This window comes from Emys orbicularis, chromosome 2 (assembly GCF_028017835.1).
Source record: "Emys orbicularis isolate rEmyOrb1 chromosome 2, rEmyOrb1.hap1, whole genome shotgun sequence".
In the NCBI taxonomy this organism is placed as follows: domain Eukaryota; kingdom Metazoa; phylum Chordata; order Testudines; family Emydidae; genus Emys; species Emys orbicularis.
Window position 1 is genome coordinate 250,534,525 of NC_088684.1, and position 21,670 is coordinate 250,556,194.

At 40.8% G+C, this 21,670-nt stretch overlaps 1 protein-coding gene across 1 annotated transcript in view; it reads right to left on the reverse strand.

Annotated features, from left to right (window-relative positions):
* Window positions 1-21,670, reverse strand: part of PPP1R9A (protein phosphatase 1 regulatory subunit 9A) — a 229,479-nt gene that overhangs the window by 5,255 nt on the left and 202,554 nt on the right. Inside the window, exon 13 of the mRNA XM_065398139.1 lies at window positions 213-332. Coding sequence (XP_065254211.1) covers window positions 213-332 — 120 coding nt within the window. The remainder of the gene's footprint in view (window positions 1-212; window positions 333-21,670) is intronic.

Sequence of the window (21,670 nt, forward strand, 5' to 3'; positions counted from 1 at the left end):
ATGAATCCAATCTTATTTTGTTATTTCCCTATTTTATTTCCTATACATACTGAAGTATGAAAAATACTGTAATAAAAGGCAAACCAGGAATCAAACACTTCTTTTCCAATGATGTTTTCTAGAAAATAACTATCATTTGAATACTTATTAAGAAAAATCCTATTGGAAAAAGAAATTAACTCTTGCCCATTATAAAAATGACAGAGACATACCTCATCTGATGATAATGCTAAGGAATGAGAGAAACCAGGGGTTTTCGGTTCTGCTCCTAAACCACTCAAATCAGCTGAGCTTGTGCTGCTGGGACTGAAGTCATCAGTGAATGTGAAATTCTGTAGACAAAAAGATGGGTCAAAGTCAACATAAGATCTTACTCACACATCTTGTAGGAGACTTGCGTTTTCCCTCCAGGCTGGCATAGTTCAGGAGTGATTTCAATAATTTACTGAACCAATTATTATAAGGATGCCCAATCTTTATTACTGTTAATGATTTGTGAAATAATATGTAATATGTATATTACTGTGGTATTAGAGAGACCAACACAGCTACAAAAACAGTGCAAACAACATATTACTGTGGTATGTATTTAAGAGACATTTTTGCCAGGTTAGTGTCTTAGTAACAAAGATGTCTGAGAGCAATTTCCAGGCTTCCACTTAGAGATGACACTCCCTGCCCCTTCTGAGGCTGCCAACTTCACTGCTTCTCATGGCTGATCAATAGCCTTTGCAGCCTTCCAGGATGCCTGCCCTCCACACATTTAGGACAAACACAGCACATGCAGTTACACAATGGGTAGGAGAGAGGGTGGATTATGAGGGAGAAATGAAAGTCACTATTGAAAAGGCAAGGAAATCATCCTGTGAATCCATTTTGGATTGGGCCCTAAATAAACTCTTTCAGAAATGAGAGGTTCTTCCCTCTTTGCCTAAACCTTTAGATAAGACAGAAGGTAAAGGAGACCTTCTGATGTTAGGTGCTGCTATTCGCTGCAACAGTAACCACAAAATAGACATTTATTTTCCTTAAAAATGAAATGACAAATATTATACTGTATAGCAAGGATGAGCAAAATATTACTCCATGATTCATATATAGTCCTAGAAATTCATAAAACTCACCATTGGGGAATACAACAATTGGCAACAGATCTGCATTAGAGTTTGGAAAACAGTTCAATTTCAAAACAACAACAAAAATTAAGAAATTCCTGACGTGACTGAGGTTCAATAAAAAACAAACAGATTCAGACTCCACATCCTCGGTGTTCAAATCCAGAGACGAATGTGCAATAATGTAAAAGGTGTAAGTCAGTGCAAAGAAACAAACAACAAAAATACCCACACGTTTTTCAACTAGCTCTTTAAAAAAAAATATGAAGAATATCCAGTCTTGACCTCCCTTTTTCTGCTGGAAGTCCCTCTGGAGAACTAGTGGGATAATGACATCACATGAAAGTTGGGTACACCCAACTACTCTTTGTCCCTTTGAAAATCTCCCCCCCACATATACCCTGTGTCGTCTTTATGTGCCCTATCTTTGCTCAATCCAAATCAGGTAATCTTGTCTTTCTCTCCGCATAATGGTAAGATTTTGTTTCCAATCAGAGTTCTGCAATCTTGTAGATTCCTATGTAGGCCCTGAGGAATGGTAAATGCCTTTGAAAACTTCGAAAATTGCTACTGCATATGTGAAAAATGAATGTCACTTGGAGTCACACTCCTGAAAAGGAGGGTCAGAACCACTTCAGTTTCCTTTCCAGCCCAATATAAATAGTGACGTGCAAAGGCTATAACAAGGTATATTCTGCTAGAGAAATATTTCCCACAGATGAAAACAGATTAAACAACACAGGAAAGTTATGTACAATACATTTTAGGGCTATCATGCTGAAAGCTTTCATGCACATAGAAAGGAATCACTGAAATATTTTAAATAATTCATGTTTTTAACTTCAAATATTTTCAGAAATGGAATTAAATCTGATATCCAACATGTGCAAAAGGCAGATTTGTTATTGTGGAAAAAAGGCAAATAACTAACAGTGAAGTTAGAAAGTGATCTCTTCCACCAACAGAAGTTGGTCCAATAGAAGATATTACCTCACCCACCTTGTCTCTCTAATATCCTGGGACCGACAGGGCTACAACAACACTGCAAACGGTGTACATTATTGACATTTCTTAGTTTGCAAACATCTCACTTTGAGAGGTTAAACGGAGTTAGATATTCCCTCCCCTCGACAATCAGTCCTGAAAAATGCAGTAAAATATCTGTAATTTAATACACAAATCTAGCATTTGTTCTGTGAATAAAAATGCTGTTTTCCACTGGTGCCATTTGGTATGGTGCAGCACATCATACCTATCTTACTAGTAACATACATCAAAAGAGAGACGGAATAAAAAATATATACAATCTGGAATGGTAGTATTAAAAATGATGGGTTTTTACTGTACAATGAACACCATGCATTGTTTATTGCAGTATTACCACATTGGCTCTTTATTTCTCCTGAAGCATTGAGCTTCCCACATACTGGGAATACGGTAGCTTTTGTTTTCTACCTTGGACCCTTTTTTAGCTGGACTTAGATTTTCAGAGGACGGTTCAGTTGAGCTGCTAGATGAAGGCAGGTTGCTGGAAGAATTGGATCCCCTGCCACTCTCTCCATACCATGTGAATGGTATGCTATAGGGGAGAGAGGAGGATCGCTCTGACATAGATGCATTGCTTGCTGAGCTCTCCAGCATCTCTCGAGTGGTCCTGTTTAAGAGAAAGGAGCCGGGATCTGTGTTAGATTATAAAACTCAATAAACAAATTAATAATTATTTAAAATAACATAATTACAAAAAGAGTAATTACTTCTAAAAACATGGTTGAACACTAAAATAACTTGTCGGTATTGGCATTCTGAAAACATAACATTAAATAAAGGGAGAAAAGGGTAGTTTTTGAACTCAAGTTCTCTATATGTAATATCAGTATCCTGACATAAATTTTAAAGACTTTTCTATATTAAGTTTTTTTTAGGTAAGCCTAATCAAATGATCAGCTTACCTTTGCTAAAACAAAAATAGAGTGAATTGAATGTCACCATTGAGGAAAAGCTAACAGTTATAAGAATAACAGGGTAAATTATTACCTCTATTGTGTCCAAGTGTGTTAGGTGCTTTATGGACAAGCTATAAAGTCTGGGCCTCTGCCCCAAAGACTTTACATTCTAGAATCACTGGGGCTGCCAGGACCTAACTGAGGCCAGAATTTGGCCCATGGGCTTTGGCTATAATTTGAGATATCTTTTGAGCAGGATTTATGATAGCCTGTTTCAGAACTGAATGGTTCTATTGCTTTAAAATACATGTACTTAACTCTGCCCCTGGATCTCACAGCAAAATTCTGTATTTAGTTGCACCAGCATAGGTGCTAGAACTTGGGGTGCAGCAGCACCCCCTGGCTTAAAGTGATTTCCATTCACAGAGAGGGTTTACAGTTTGGTTCAATGGCAATCAGCACCCCTACTATACAAATTGTTTCAGCACCCCGGCCACCAATGTAAATCTGGCATAACTCCATTGGAATTAATGGAGCCCCCCTGAATTTTATAGTGATGTCAGAGCAGGATTTTAGCCCTCTGTCTTTCTTATGCTTTTTATCTGTATATGGTGGATATATTCCTAAGGCCAGGACACTTCAAAAGGCTCTTCTTTCATGCATACACATCATTTTAGTTGGTTACCCGAACGTTAGAATAATACAATCTAGATCAAGAGGGCTCATTAGGGTTTCAGAGCAGGCACATGGAGCTAAGTATATTTTGTTGGGTGGAGACGTTTATTTGCTCTAATGAAATTTGGATGTAGTTATAATGATTGTACAAAACCTAGAGCCATATTTATTTTAAAAATTCAATTTCCAAATATCCCCATATATTAGCATGCTGCAGTATTTTTAAGAAGGGGAAGTAATACTTATCACTTCAAGCCTTCAAACTGATTTACAACCATTTACCTACTTATTAATCCTCAGCAGCTCTGTGAAGTAGGAAGTATTGCACCCATTTTGCAGATAGAGAAACTGAGGCAAAGAGAGGGTAAATGACTACCAAAGCAAGTTGGTGGCAGATGAGAACTGAACAGTGCCTAAGTGTTGTTTTTTCTGACCATACCATATCTCAAAGTAAAGACCATTCATACTAACTGAACTCTATTGCCTGCCCAGAGAAATACTGGACAAATGACAATATACGTTTATAAAAACACATAACGCAACTTCAGATCGTAAAAAAAACAGCTTATTTAACTACAAGTATCAGAGGGGTAGCCGTGTTAGTCTGAATCTGTAAAAAGCAACAGAGGGTCCTGTGGCACCTTTAAGACTAACAGAAGTATTGGAGCATAAGCTTTCGTGGGTCAATGCCCACTTCATCAGACGCAAGTAATGGAAATTTCCAGAGGCAGGTATAAATCAGTATGGAGATAACGAGGTTAGTTCAATCAGGGAGGGTGAAGTGCTCTGCTAGCAGTTGAGGTGTGAACACCAAGGGAGGAGAAACTGCTTCTGTAGTTGGATAGCCATTCACAGTCTTTGTTTAATCCTGATCTGATGGTGTCAAATTTGCAAATGAACTGGAGCTCAGCAGTTTCTCTTTGGAGTCTGGTCCTGAAGTTTTTTTGCTGTAAGATGGCTATCTTTACATCTGCTATAGTGTGGCCAGGGAGGTTGAAGTGTTCTCCTACAGGTTTTTGTATATTGCCATTCCTGATATCTGACTTGTGTCCATTTATCCTCTTGCGTAGTGACTGTCCAGTTTGGCCAATGTACATAGCAGAGGGGCATTGCTGGCACATGATGGCATATATAACATTGGTGGACGTGCAGGTGAATGAGCCGGTGATGTTGTAGCTGATCTGGTTAGGTCCTGTGATGGTGTTGCTGGTGTAGATATGTGGGCAGAGTTGGCATCGAGGTTTGTTGCATGGGTTGGTTCCAAATGCAAACGGATGGACATCATACCAAATGGACTGAAGGTGAAAAATCCATTGCTATCTACATACTGCACAGACCACAGTGAGAGATTATGCCATACACTATCAAAGAAACTGAGGAACCACCTGATCAGCATCCTATACAGCAAACAGAAAAACATCAAGAAAGCTCTCCAACCTGAAGACTTTCATAAATAACCAACCCTCCACACAAATGGACTTTACTAAAATAAGACAGGAGATCTACATTACACACTTCACCTCTCTACAATGGAAAAAGGACCGTAAGCTGTCTAAAATCCTACCTGCCATATGGGGCCACAACAGGGGTACCCCTAACTCACCCAGCAATATCGTCAATTTATCCAGCTACACACTCAACCCAGCAGAAGAGTCTGTCCTATCTCGGGGACTCTCTTTTTGCCCCAGCACCGCCACGAACATGATAAAGTTCTGCGGTGATCTGGAAGCCTACTTTCGCCGCCTCCGACTCAAAGAATACTTTCAAGATAACACTGAACAGCGCACTGATACACAGCTACCCTCCCACCAACAACACAGGAAGAAGAACTCCACATGGACTCCTCCTGAGGGTCGAAATGACAGTATGGACCTATACATAGAATGCTTCCGCCGACGTGCACAGGCAGAAATTGTGGAAAAACAACATCGCTTGCCTCATAACCTAAGTCGTGCAGAACGCAATGCCATCCACAGCCTCAGAAACCACCCTGACATTATCATCAAAGAGGCTGATAAAGGAGGTGCTGTTGTCATCATGAACAGGTCTGACTACCAGAAGGAGGCTGCCAGACAACTCTCTAATACCAAATTCTACAGGCCACTTTCCTCAGATCCCACTGAGGAATACACTAAGAAACTGCACCATCTACTCAGGACACTCCCTACACTAACACAGGAACAAATCAACATACCCTTAGAGCCCCGACCGGGGTTATTCTATCTACTACCCAAGATCCACAAACCTGGAAATCCTGGACGCCCCATCATCTCGGGCATTGGCACTCTCACTGAAGGATTGTCTGGATATGTGGACTCCCTACTCAGACCCTACGCCACCAGCACTCCCAGCTATCTCTGTGACACCACTGATTTCCTGAGAAAACTACAATGCATTGGTGACCTCCCAGAAAACACCATCCTAGCCACCATGGATGTAGAGGCTCTCTACACAAACATCCCACACACAGATGGAATACAAGCTGTCAGGAACAGTATCCCTGATGATGACACAGCACAACTTGTTGCTGAGCTCTGTGACTTTATCCTCACGCACAATTATTTCAAATTTGGTGACAATATATACCTCCAGACCAGTGGCACCGCCATGGGCACCCGCATGGCCCCACAATATGCCAACATTTTTATGGCTGACCTGGAACAACACTTCCTCAGCTCTCGTCCACTCACGCCCCTTCTCTACCTATGCTACATTGATGACATCTTCATCATCTGGACCGATGGGAAAGAGACCCTGGAAGAATTCCACCATGATTTCAACAGCTTCCACCCCACCATCAACCTCAGCGTGGACCAATCTACACAGGAGGTCCACTTCCTAGACACCACAGTACAAATAAGCGATGGCCACATTAACACCACCCTATACCGAAAACCCACCGACCGCTACGCCTACCTTCATGCCTCCAGCTTCCACCCCGGACACACCACACAATCCATCGTCTACAGCCAAGCGCTGAGGTACAACCGCATCTGCTCCAACCCCTCAGACAGAGACCAACACCTACAAGATCTTCACCAAGCATTCTCAAAACTACGATACCCACACAAGGAAATAAAGAAACAAATCAACAGAGCCAGACATGTACCCAGAAGCCTTCTGCTACAAGACAGGCCCAAAAAAGAAACCAACAGAACTCCACTGGCCATCACCTACAGTCCTCAGCTTAAACCTCTCCAACGCATCATCAGTGATCTACAACCCATCCTGGACAATGATCCCTCACTTTCACAGACCTTGGGAGGCAGGCCAGTCCTCGCCCACAGACAACCCGCCAACCTTAAGCATATTCTCACCAGCAACCACGCACCGCACCATAACTCCTCTAACTCAGGAACCAACCCATGCAACAAACCTCGATGCCAGCTCTGCCCACATATCTACACCAGCAACACCATCACAGGACCTAACCAGATCAGCTACAACATCACCGGCTCATTCACCTGCACGTCCACCAATGTTATATATGCCATCATGTGCCAGCAATGCCCCTCTGCTATGTACATTGGCCAAACTGGACAGTCACTACGCAAGAGGATAAATGGACACAAGTCAGATATCAGGAATGGCAATATACAAAAACCTGTAGGAGAACACTTCAACCTCCCTGGCCACACTATAGCAGATGTAAAGATAGCCATCTTACAGCAAAAAAACTTCAGGACCAGACTCCAGAGAGAAACTGCTGAGCTCCAGTTCATTTGCAAATTTGACACCATCAGATCAGGATTAAACAAAGACTGTGAATGGCTATCCAACTACAGAAGCAGTTTCTCCTCCCTTGGTGTTCACACCTCAACTGCTAGCAGAGCACTTCACCCTCCCTGATTGAACTAACCTCGTTATCTCCATACTGATTTATACCTGCCTCTGGAAATTTCCATTACTTGCGTCTGATGAAGTGGGCATTCACCCACGAAAGCTTATGCTCCAATACTTCTGTTAGTCTTAAATGTGCCACAGGACCCTCTGTTGCTATTTAACTACAGTAAGCAGAAAATGATCAGCTGTTCTCTGGCTGGAGCAGACAAGCCTGATTGCTCTAGGCCCATGAGTAGCCAGGTTTGGCATAAGGTCCACCCACAGCGGCAGAGCAGGAATCCCCCTCCCCAGTAAAGATGGCCATCCACACAGTGGAAGATCCATCTGCCTCACTCCTGCTCCTCCCATAAGCTTACCCCAGATCTTTCCCAAAATCTTGCTGTGCAGGGAAGAATAGAGGTGTTCTCTACATTGCTGGGCTTGATAACATATAGGCTCATTCTGCTGCATGGGCAGGAGAGCTCATGCTTCCCACCTGCATTGCAGAACTGAGGCAGTTCTGATTTATCTATGACCAGTGGTGGTCACTGAGGTGAGTACAATCAGTACAAATGCCAACAATGGCAAAATAGTGCATGAAGCATGTATCTGACAAAATGATTAATTCTACATCAATCAGTGGCTCTAATGGGAATAAATCATTATAATAGGATGTTGTCATGGGATCGGTCTCTTGCGTTCAAAGAGCTTCCTCATCTTTGGATTCTAAGGAAAGCATCCTTCCCTAGAATCCAAAGATCTTGAGAAGCAAATTCTTTAGAGTCAGAAACAAAGGAAAGTACAAGCAGTCTTTAAAACGTTGCACAGTGATAATAATGTTCCAGTTTACAGAGGCGTAATGAGAGTTGTAAAAGCTCATGAATTTTGAGAGAGGTAATACCAATCTTTGCCTTCAACAACGGAATCCAAAAGCAGGCATATTCAGCAGTGAAAAATGAAAGGCTATTAGAAATGAATGATCAGGATTATATTTCACTATTTACTGATTCTCAGTCTGCTCTTGACTATTTCTCACAGGAAGGAAGAAATATTTTGTACAGTCAAATAAGAAAACAATTCTACTCTAGGGGTTATTTCTCACAGGCAAGGAAAGATTCATTTTTTTCACTTTGGTTTGTCATTCAAATGCTAAATATATTCACTAAAGACTACAGATCTCTCACAGATACGCATCACTGCACACAGTTTTCTTTTACAAATTTCGCTCTTTCCCCAGAGACATACAGCAATATATAGCACAAGCTATATGCAGCCTTAGAGAGGCACACAATGAGTCAGGTCCTCAGATGGTGTAAACAGATGTAGCTCCACTGATTTCAATAGGGCTGCAGTGATTTACCCCAGAATAGGACATGGCTAGCTACTCTCACTGACATCACTGGGAGTCGTGTGCACCAATCTAGAACATTATATTCAGCGCAACAATCCTCCTCTCTGATACAAGGTTAGAACTTTGGCTTAATGCTTGTAAAAAGTTTTAAATGTATCTGTATGTTAGAATGTCAGCAAAGTTCCAGAAATCACTGTGCACGTGCCCAAGTCAAAATGGTATTTCTGCAGAGAATTCACAGTTGGATTAATTTATTTACTTTGATTGTTCATTTATATTATTGTTTTTCTTTTGCATTTGTGTTGCTTTCTGTTAGTTTTAGATGAGTTTGGTTTTTTTTATAGTTTTTAGAATGTATTATTCTACTATACCATTTCTGGCATTTAACAAAAAGGCTCGCCCTTTCATGCCTGCAGCCATACGACCTAGGTCTGGGATCTGGCCAGAGCTCCTTAGTACTTGCACAGGAGATCTTCAAGGAAAGTTCACTATATGTACTGTGGGAAAGAGGGGTGGTGTTGCCACTTCTGGGTTTTTGAGTTTGAGTGAACAGAGGTGCTGAAGATGGTGTCTCATTAAGCAATTAATTCTAATATGTAATTTTCCTATGCATCTTCAAATTGTTATGAAGCTGTTCACTTTCTGAAATAAGCTGTTTTATAGGGCTGCTGCAAAATATATTTAAGGTCTGCTGTCCTCCATCCCATCAGAGGCTGCTTTTCAGTGTTGGGTGAAACGCGTGTCAAGCTTTTAGGGTAAAGGGCCTCACATATATTTTATAGGGCAGTTGATTAATCGCAGTTAACTCACCGGGATGAACTCAAAAAAATTAATTGCAGTTAAAAAAATTAAATCACAATTAATCGCAGTTTTAATTCCGCTGTTAAATAATAGAATACCAATTGAAATTTATTAAATATTTTTGGATATTTTTCTACATTTTCAAATATATTGATTTCAATTACAACACAGAATATAAAGTGTACAGTGCTCACTTTATTTTATTATTTTTTATTACAAATATTTGCACTTTAAAATGATAAAAGAAATAGTATTTTTCAATTCACCTCATAAAAGTACTGTAGCACAATCTCTTTATCATGAAAGTGCAACTTACAAATGTAGGGTTTTTTTGTTACATAACTGCACTCAAAAACAAAACAATGTAAAACTTCAGAGCCTACAAGTCCACTCAGTCCTACTTCTTGTTCAGCCAATCGCTAAGTCAAACAAGTTTGTTTACATTTACAGGAGATAATACTGCCTGCTTCTTATTTACAGTCACCTGGAAGTGAGAACCGGCATTCACATGGCACTTTTGTAGCCGGCATTGCAAGGTATTTACATGCCAGATATTCTAAACATTCCTATGCCTCTTCATGCTTCGGCCACCATTCCAGAGGACATACTTCCATGCTGATAACGCTCATTAAAAAAATAATACGTTAATTAAATTTGTGACTGTACTCCTTGGAGGAGAATTGTATGTCCCCTGCTCTGTTTTACCCACATTCTGCGATATATTTCATGGCATCTGACTCAGATGATGAAAATGAACATGCGTCGGTCCACACTGCTTTGGATTGTTATTGAGCAGAACCCATCATCAGCATAGGCACATGTCCTCTGGAATGGTGGTTGAAGCATGAAGGGGCATATGAATCTTTAGCGCATCTGGCAGGTAAATATCTTGCGACGCCGGTTACAACAGTGCCATATGAGCGCAAAACTTATTTGTCGAAGCGATTGGCTGAACGAGAAGGAGGACTGAGGAGACTTGTAGGCTCTAAAGTTTGACATTGTTGTATTTTTGAATGCAGTTATTTTTTGTACATAATTCTACATTTGTAAGTTCAACTTTCATGATAAAGAGATTGCACTATGGTATTTGTATTAGGTGAATTGAAAAATATCTTTTCTTTTGTTTTTTACAGTGCAAATATTTGTAATCAAAAATAAATATAAAGTGAGCACTGCACACTTTGTATTCTGTGTTGTAATTGAAATCAATATATTTGAAAATGTAGAAAACATCCAAAAATATTTAAATAAATGGTATTCTTTTGTTAACAGTACGATTAATTGTGATTCATTTTTTAATCGCTTGACAGCCCTAATATTTTATTTAGGTGTGTGTGTGTGAATTCTAATAATCTATGTGAGCCACTCCCATTGTTGTCAATGGGCGCATAGGCCTATCTTGGGCATTATGTGGCTCAATCTATTTTAGAGTATAAGTACTTATTATTTTGCTATTTGTTAAAATATCCTCCCATCAATGTCAGTTTCTCCTTAAAAACAACTGGAAACTAATAAGAGCAGAATTTGACCCCAGGGATATTACTTTATTTTAGCAATACACACAGGAAAGGGGTACTATCAGTGGTTTCATATCTCCTGGATAGCACAGTTTTGCCAAGGATTTTGGGATGAGACGGATTGCATCTTTGTTGTTTTACCCATACCTGGTGCCACAGGCCACCCTAATGACTTCTCTCTCTTTCCATTTCTTGCCCTTGTGGGAACTCCTTCTCAAGGGAGCCCTATAACAAGATTAGAGACCATCAACAAATGTCATTTGAAACTTAGCTTTCTATCCGCTTCTAATAAAAATCTAGTTTTTAAATAAAAAAATGCTTACCCAAGATCCACAAGCTTTCGCTTTATTTTTTCTGCCTGCCCCATAGTAGGGCTAGTTGCTCTTGATGATTGGGGACCTGTGTGACCACCTAGGATATCTTTGTACATGAAAAAAATATACATTATTATTTTATCTGATATTAAACAGTAACTCCAGAAGAGTTTGTGTACATGTGCATTTGTACATACACACACACACTATATATCTATATAACTAGTGGGGCATTTCATTTAATTAGGTGCAACTACAGAAATAACTTCCCTTCTTTGAGAAGAAGTGGTAAAAATGGTATAAGAAGTACCTCAATGAACTGCTTTGAAACTTGAGAGAAACTACTGAGGGGAAAATGGGGGGGGGGACTTATTTTAGCGGAGTTTTAATGTAAGCCACACATAAGGCTAATAAGAGAAATATGAAAAATGAGTCATTTTTAAACCCCTGGAGGATCTATCTAATCTCTATTTTTTCCAAGAACAAGTTTTTTGTTGGGGTATACTTTACTGTCAAAGATGGCTGTTGAATATCTGTTCTGAAAGACTCCAGCAGCTTTGGAGAACTGGATAATTTTTATGACGGGAGTGCCAAGAGATAATAAACTATTTTGTTTTCATGACTTGATTAAAGGAGACACTGTCATCTTATAATCTAGTCAATTTGTAAAAATGAGTTAAAAATAGCTTCCGTTTCTACACCTGCTCTGAGACCCTGTGGCAATCTCTGCCATTTTACAATCATATCTTTCCTCTCTCTGTTACTGTGTGATAACCCTAAAAAAACAAAAGAGGAAACAGATAACACAGCCCCTATAGTCAAAACAGTGAAACTGACTATACAGAAGTGCTGTAAAATCCTTAAAGCAAACAAAATGAAAAAAATATAGCAGTTAAAAAATTTCAGACACAAATGTGGGTTTGATTGACCATGTCTCTCAGTATTCTACAGGGAATGAATGAAGATCAACCATTCGTTTCCTTAGGTTTCTTCGTGTATTTTACACTATAGCCTCACATCCTGATTCTGATCACATTTACATTGGTTCTACACTGGAACAACTCCATTGGCTTCATTACATATACTCCTGATTTCACTTGGGTAAATCAAGCCCTCAGAATTAAGAATAAATAAGCAAGCAAGTGTAACCCATACCTGCTTGGTGTGGCAATCTGTTCCCCTCTAGTGGCAGCTAAACCAGCTCGACATTGATGAGACTGCTACAGCTTTGGCTAAGAGACATGTGTCTTTTAGCTCATGCAGTAGAGGCTCACGTGTTAAGATCCCAAGGTCTGATCCCGGCCGACGACGACCGGGGTCTGTTGACGTTATACAAGCAAAAAACAAAAACTATCACAAGCACAGCTTTGCCCTCTAAGTCCCCTATCCTGCATCCTACCCATTCAAAGGGGCTTTTCAGAGGCACAGGGCTGCACTGGTATGAACAACTTGCATAATCACTAAGGGCTTCCTCAAAAATAGTTTGCTGCAGTGCAGCAACTAAGAAACAAATATTTTACACTGGAAATAACATTTTGGCATTTTTTGTTCATGAAATAAAAGCAATGCACAAGTGACCCATGAAGCATGATGTGGTAGGCCAAGAAATACAACACACTCTAAAAACAAGTTGTTTTCAGCAACCATGGTTTATGCTTTACATAAGGCATTCATGAAGATCTGACACCTGGCCTTATGCTGAAACAGAAAACAAGCATCACATTTCCAAAAGGAGAGCCAAAGAATATACTCCTGGTGGAATTCTGTGCTACTGCGCATGTGCAGAATTCATGTCCCCTGCAGATTTTTTTCTCTGCAGAAAATAGATTCTGCTGGACAGGTGCTGCAGTTACACCTTTTGCCCACCAGAGGCTGCTGTGGCACCAGATCAGAGGGCAGGCAGCTGTGGATAGGGAGGAGGAGAGGCTGCTTTCCTCACAGCACCCTGCCCACGAGACCAGGTGAGGGGAGACAGGATATGGAGGGATTGACAGTGTGGGGTACATGGGGCTGCTGAGGGGGTCACATTGATTGGGGTCCAGAAGCAGGGTTGCCAACTTCCTAATCGCACAAAGCCGAACATCCTTGCTCCGCCTCTTCCCCGAGGCCCCAACCCTGTCCTCCCCCTTCTGAGGCCCCTGCCCCGCTCACTCCATCCCCCCTCCCTCCGTCGCACGCTCTCCCCTACCCTCACTCACTTTCACCAGGCAGGGGCAGGAGGTTGGGGTGTGGGTGGGGATGAGAGCTCCAAGATGGGGGTGGGGATGAGGAGTTTGGGGTGCAGGCTCTGGGGTGGGGCAGAGGGTTGGGGTGTGGGCTCTCGGAGGGAGTTAGGATATGGGAGAGGGTTCCGATCTGGGGCAGGAGGTTGGGGTGCAGGGGAAAGTTTGGGGTGCAGCCTGTGGCCGGGTGGCGCTTACCTTAGGCGGCTCCCAGTCCACGGCGCAGCGGGTCTATGGCAGGCTCCCTGCCTGCCCTGGCTCCGCGCAGCTCCCATAAGCGGATGGCAAGTCCCTACAGCCTCTAGGCGGAGGGGCCAGGGACCTCTATGCGCTGCCCACAGGCACCTCTCCCACAGTTCCCATTGGCCACAGTTCCCAGCCAATAGGTGCGGTAGAGCCGGCGTTCAGGGGGAGAGGGGTGCAGCGCATGGAGCCCCCTGGCCGCCCCTGTACCTAGGGGCCACAGGACATGGTGGCCGCTTCTGGGAGCTGCGCAGAGCCTGCCTTAGCCCCGCTGCACCGCCAACTGGACTTGCAGTGGCCCAGTCAGCAGAGCTGCCAGGATCCCTTTTTGTTCCAGTCGAAAACTGGGGACATGGCAACCCTATTCAGAAGGGCTAGTGGGAGGGGGGACAGACTGGGGGAAGGGCCACAGGAGCTAGTGGCGTGACAGCATTGAGCCAGGGGCTGTTAAGTGGGGTTGCAGGGCCACATGGGGATGGGGGTTCAGGGACACATGGAGATAAGGTAGCTGAGTGGGAGTGCGGGGCCACATGGGAACAGAGGAGTGGCTGAATGGAGGTGCAGGGACATGGGGACGGAGGGGAGGAGTGGTATCTGAGTAAGGATGCAGGGATATATGGGGATGGGGCAGGGGTGTGCAGGGACACCCGGGGACAGGAGCAGATGTGCCTGACTGAATGGGAGAGGCTAGGAGTAAGCCTGGGTCTGCATGGGGGAGGCTCCCCATCTCCCTAACAATCCCTCTCCTCCCCCACCAAAAAACAATTCCATACTTCTCCCACTCACACCCAATAACCCTCCCAGTTCACACCCAGGCTCCTTGCCAGCAATTATTTCCCTCTCCCTGAGTTCTTCCATTACCTCTGACTCCCCAAAGCCTCTCCACTGCTTCTGAGGGTTGTGGGAAATACGGTTCTGTATTGTAGTTTAAATGACTATGACTCAAAGTTCTGTATTAATATGCCTAGTAAGGAATCTATTTGTCAAAAAATATTTCCTGCATCTTTTTTGTTGTCTGCATTGTTACAGACATACTTGCTGACAGGTATTTTGAAGTAAATTACGAAAATAATTGAAACTGGCCTGATTATATTGTTATTTTGACAAATAAAATATGCAGAATTTTAAAATATTGGACATAGAATTTTTAATTTTTTGGAGCAGAATTCTCCCAGGAATAAAAGTAGTACACAAAGTGGCAAAACACATGCCAAACTCTCTTGAGCAGCAATCCATCCTACAACAAAGGCTGATGAGACTACTATGCAATTTTTACCCCAGTGTATAGAAAGTAGATTGTCTTAAATTGTCTCTTTTGTCTTTATTGTGTATTCCTGTCATTTAACAGTTTTAAACTTTTCAAATTCTCAGTGAAAAGACTGTGCTGTGTTTCCTTTAGCATTAGGAATTCCAAGACTAGTCCCCTTATTTTATCACTGTTATTTAAAATCAGAATAAAATTGAACTGAATGAATCTACAATGTGTGTTGGGTTTGTAACAGGCACACAGGAAAGTGACAGAGTGAAAACACCAACACGCCAGCTACAAAACAAGATCAAATCCAGGTTGATATTCAATCCAGCATTCACTTTGGTTTGAAATTGTGTCCCGATTTTTAAATGCTTGTGCTATGTACAGGGAAGCCCAGTTTGTGCATTAGAATATCATCTATATCCATAACTCAAAGCGGAGAAACAAGCTGTGAGAGAGATTTTTTGTACATTTTTCATTATAACAACAAAGAACTTTGAGGATCTACCATGAAGAGAAGACAATGAAAAAAGAACAAGAGGAAGAAGAGCAGAGCTGAAACAATTGGGGAGACAAACACTACAAAAGTTGTGAAACACACTTCAATTTTTTTTAAATAAAATGTTACTAACAACTGAAAAACAAACATGACTTTGCTGGATTATATATGTTTTGGGGCCAGTCCTGTAAAACCTTATTAATTTCCATGGGAATCAATGAGACTATTTTGGTGAGTTAGGATCTGCAGATAAGGATTTACACTTGTAATAAATTAATTCTAGATTTTGCTAATTGGAGTATAAAAGAAATAGCCCTTTTCACTCCATCACATATGTGGAGCTTCCCTATCTGCCTCCGTTACCCTGACTTTCAACCTTGCTGCCTGGTCACCTTCTGGAAGGATTCCCCCCCCCCAAACAGATACAGTAAGGGCCTTGACACAGTTCTATCGATCTGGCACAATTTATTCTGTCAGTGCTTTCTGTGTATATTGAAAACATGTCTCTTTCTGAGAAAATGAGATGTTTCAGAATAGACTGCACTGGCACATTTTAACAACTTTCCATGTTATCCCTGCCAAAACTACCTGCCCTCCTCCTTGATAATAGGTTCATGAGGGCCTTGCATTCTGAAACTGTGAAATGGACAAACCTTCTGAATGGAGTACAGAAATGAACTGCCTACTTGTGCCATTTGTCTGGCTCTCCCTGGCATCATGCAAGAGATATTATAAACTAACTAGTTTGCATATAGACAGATTGACTGAAAAGGATTAGATTGCATGCAATTATCTCTTAGTAAATGTGCATGCCTGGATCATAATGCTGGAAGAACATAAGACTGGACACACTGAGTCAGACCAATGGTCCATCTAGCCCAGTATTCTATTTTCTGACAGTGGCTGATGCCAGATGCTTCGGAGGGAATGAACAGAATAGGGCAATTATCCAGTGATCCATCCACCATTGTCCAGTCTCAGCATCTGGCAGTCAGAGGCTTAGGGACATCCAGAGAATGGGGTTGCATCCCTGACCATCTTGGCTAATAGACATTGATGGTCCTTTCCTCCATGAACTTATCTAACACTTTTTTTAACCCAGTTACACTTTTGTTCTTCACAACATCGCCTGGCAACAAGTTCCACAGGTTGACTGTGTGTTGCATGAAGAAATACTGCCTTTTGTTTTAAACCCACTGCCTATTAAATTAATCAGGTGGCCCCCTAGTACTTGTGTTATGTGAAGGGGCAAACAGCACTTCCTTATTCACTTTCTTCACACCATTCATGATTTTATAGGCTACTATCATAACCTCCCTTAGTCGTCTCTTTTCCAAGCTGAACAGTCCGAGTCTTTTTAATCTCTCCTCCTATGGAATCTGTTCCATCCCCCTAATCATTTTTATCACCATTTTTTATACCTTTTCCAATTCTAATATATATATTTTTGAGATGGGGAGACCAGAACTGCACACAGTATTCAAGGTGTGGGCGTACCATGGATTTATATAGTGGCATTATAATATTTACTGTCTTATTATCTAACACTTTCCTAACGGTTCCTAACATTCTGTTAGCTTTTTTGACCGCCACTACACATTGAGCGGATGTTTTCAGAGAACTATTCACAATGATCCAAGCTCTCTTTCTTGTGCGATAACAGCTAATTTAGACCCCATCGTTTTGTATACATCGTTGGAATGATATTTTCCTATATGTATTACTTTGCATTTATCAATATTGAATTTCATCTGTCATTTTGTGTCCTAGCCACCCAGTTTTGTGAGATTGCTTTGTAGCTCTGTGCAGTCAGCTTTGGATTTAACTACCTTGAGTAATTTTGTATTGTTTGCAAACTTTTCCACCTCACTGTTTACCTCTTTTTCCAGATCATTTGTGAATATGTTGAACAGCACTGGTCCCAGAACAGATGCTTGGGGGACACCACTATTTACCTCTCTCCATTCTGAAAACTATTTATTCCTGTCTTTTAACCAGTTACTCATCCATGAGAGGACCTTCCCTCTTATCTTATATCTACTTACTTTGCTTAAGAGCTTTTGGTGAGGGATCTTGTCAAAGGCTTTCTGAAAGTTCAAGTATACTATGTTCCCTGGATCACCCTTGTCCCTATGTTTGCTGACCACCTCAAAAAATTCTGCTACATTGGTGAGGCAGGATTTCCCTTTACAAAAGCCATGTTCACTCTTTCCTACTAAATCATGTTAATCTATGTGTCTGATAATTCTGTTCTTTACTATATTCCGACCAATTTGCCTGGTACTGAAATTAGGCTTACCAGCCTGTTATTGCCAGGACTGATTTTGGAACCTTTTAAAAAAAAAATCAGCGTTACATTAGCTCACCCTTAGTCATCTGGTACAGAGGCTGATTTAAGTGGGTTACACAACACAGTTAATAGTTCTGCAAATTCATATTTGTGTCCTTCAGAACTTGTCACTAACTAGAATGCTACACAATATCCATACAGGTGTTTTATTAAACCAGTCATACACAAAAAATATTTGTATAACATTAGATGAAAAACTACTAATATATTATTTGCTAATGATCAAACAGTACTTTCATAGATTTTAAGGCCAGAGGAAACCAATATGATAATTTAATGTGACCTTATGAATAACATTCTGCATATTTTCAAATATCAAAAGACTACATGTTGGTCCTGGAAAATTAAGATTTCAATTTGTATATTTCCTTTATTGTTATAATTAGGGAGGTTATTTCTCTGATAGCACAGTAGCACAGAAATCTAAGCCAATTAAATAGTTATACTACATTTTTCCTTGGTGGCAAAGGAGATATTTCTAAAAATACTGGGGCAAATTTTCTGTGCTCATGATTCTATTTAAGTTATTGGAGATGTGCCGTTCGCACCAGTGGTGTAATTGGCCCCTATGACTGAATGTCTCCTTGATAATCTGTTTTGATCATGTTGTTTGGCTTTTTAGTATTTTGTTTAATTTTTTTAATGTTTTAATCTTACTTTAACTGGGTTTTGGTTGGCTGGTTTTTTAACGCCTAGTTTTTTTTTTGAAGGGGGCTGCTTTGTAAACAAAAGCCCAGATTTTCAGCTACAGCCGAGTAGTACACAGTGTAATTCAGGGAAAGCAGTACTCCAACTCACATCCACAGCTAACAGCACCAAGGAGCTGATAGAGATGTCCAGGCCTAGCTCTTCCCAGAACCACACTTCCTACGCCAGCAGCAGTAGGATAGGAGAAGTAGCTTTACTGCACCAGAGGATCCGTCAGTAACCACATCAGCTGTCTTTAGAGTTGGGATGCTGATATTGCTGTACAAAAAATTGTCACACCCCAAGAGAGAATCTGAGCTAGAACGATTCTAAAAAAAATAAACTTAAAAATAACTTTGGAATGTAATCTCTCTCATTATGTTGTAACTGTTTAGAGCTATAGCTTTCCACAACACTTCAGACAAATACTTGAAAGGTGCCATGTTCATTCACCAGAGAATATAGAACGGTGCGATATTACAGGTTTAGTCGTTAGCCACTTACATACAGAGGAGTGTGCATGCACATATGAGTACTCTCAGTCTCTAAAATAAACCCCGCTCAACCCACACCACAAACGCAACAAGAGAATTTACTGTGTTTAGTTACTGGCCCATTTCCTGTATAATAAGAATTTTTAAGACTAGTTAATAATCAATTAAATGCTATTATAAAGCAGTCACTGGAACACTGGCTGCCAAACACTTGAGGATATCGCTGTACTGGAGAACATATTAAATGCAAATGTTTCTGTCTGAAACTAACTTGTTCTACTTTGATTTTAACATACTCATTAAACTCTGGTTACCCACAGAAGCACTGGCTGTTCATATAATGTTCATAGTGGGAAAAGCATATCACCTCTGTGTCAATTAAATATAGATTAGTTCCAGGACCTACAATGGGGGAGGGGGCACTGAGTGGGCTTCAAATCCCCTTGTTACAATTAATGATGTCATTAAACACATATAAAAAGACAATAGTAAGGAACGAAGGAGGGTTTACCATGCAAGTGCATATTCCACTAGATTTTGAGATCTAGAGCCATCAGTTTCAGCCAAGTTCTCATCAAATGTGATTTTCACTGAGGTCATGCAGCACTTATGATTTCACCAATGAACACATTTACCCAGAACTACAGTTTTTTATCAGCCAACACATTGCACTCAAGCTTTGAATTTTACTCCAATTTATTAGCTATCCCACAATTAGAGTACCAGACACAGGGATATAGAATAGGAATTTCTGGTGTCAAGGTCAGAATGCTGACATTAGGGTTTACCTTTTCCAAACCCAGTATCTTGGTAAGAATCTGTTGGAGAGGGCCTCACTGTCTATCATATTATGATGGGGAAAAACTTGACTCCTAATAAAACAATGGCAAAATTTTTCAGCAGCAGATCAACAAAACCAGAGTAAGTATTTATTTTTAGTTAATTTAATTCAGTGAGTGTCTTTTATGAAGATGTTAAAGGTCCAGTCATAAGTCCTTATTGGACAGAATTCCCATTGACATTAATGCTAGTTTTGCTTCACTAATGATTAAGGAATGCCCAGATCTAAGTAAAGAGAGACATTATAAGTTCAAATGCCTAAATCAGACACATTGGCACTACACTGGAGTTGGGAAAGGAGTAATACTTTGTACTACACTGTAGTTTCAAAGTGCAGCACAACCAAACTAATCTTTGAAACAATAAAAATGCACTGTATCATTATCCCTATTTTACATCTCAGGAAACTGAGTTGGAAAACTAATGACTTGGCCAAAGCTTCAGAACAAGCAATACGAAATACTGAGTTTAGAACAGAGGAGTTCCTGGTTTTGGTCTCTTGCTTAATCCAGAAGACCACATAGCCTCTCATCTATTAACAAAACTACAACATCTATGCTATGCTCGTCTACATATAACCTTCACCATGAAACACAGGTACCAATGTCCAACCCACAGATTTTGAGTTACTAACAGTTTTATTAAAGTGCCTATCAGATTTCAATATAAACACTGGAGAATGTTCTTAAGCACTAGTCCAGTATGCTTTACTCAGGAAGTAAATGGAGCTGACTGAAACTTTTTGAGTTTTGACAAATGTTTGAATTTTTTAAATTTTCAAATTAAAAAAAACAATAAACATGGGATAAAAATTCCGAAATACTTCTGTGATTTCCCCCCTCCTTTTTTCAACCATCTCGAGGGGAAAAAGAGGAAACAATTCTTGTCTTGACTTAATCTGTGTCCCTTCCACCTACCACCAAATGAAGAGAACTGCTATTTTCCGACTTCAAGGTGTCTACAAGAGGTTTTGAGAACAGGGCCCGTTAGAGACTTAAGTGCTAATAAAACAAGAAGAGTGCACCACATAAACGTAAGTGAGCAAAGTGACGCACTGACTCATTTGTAAATAATAATTATACCTTTGTCTTGTAAAACATTCCTGTTGGTTGGGTGATGCAAAGGAGATGTTTCAGAACTGTGACTGGATTTTGAAGGAGAGGAAAGTGGAGTGTCTCCCCGAGCATAATGGGAAAGCACACCTCCTTTGTGCTGCTGTCCTCCTTCTTGGTTTTCAGCTACGTTGTCAAATGAGAAGGCTGCACTGCTAGCCACTGGGGAGAGGGAGGAAGCACCAGAATCTGATGCTGGTGAGGATGCTCTCACACATATGGGCAGAGGTGATTTTGAAATGTGCATGGGACTACTGTAACTGTCTGAAGGCTGTGGGTATAAGAGATTATAAAGCAAGTTATGCCACTTAGCAACCAATCAGAGCAACATTTATTTTGAACATGCAATCCTTTCATTTAACAACAGTTTGTAGAGCCTTTATATTTTTAAGCAATGTTCTAGTAAGTCACACTGTTACCTTTTATACCACAC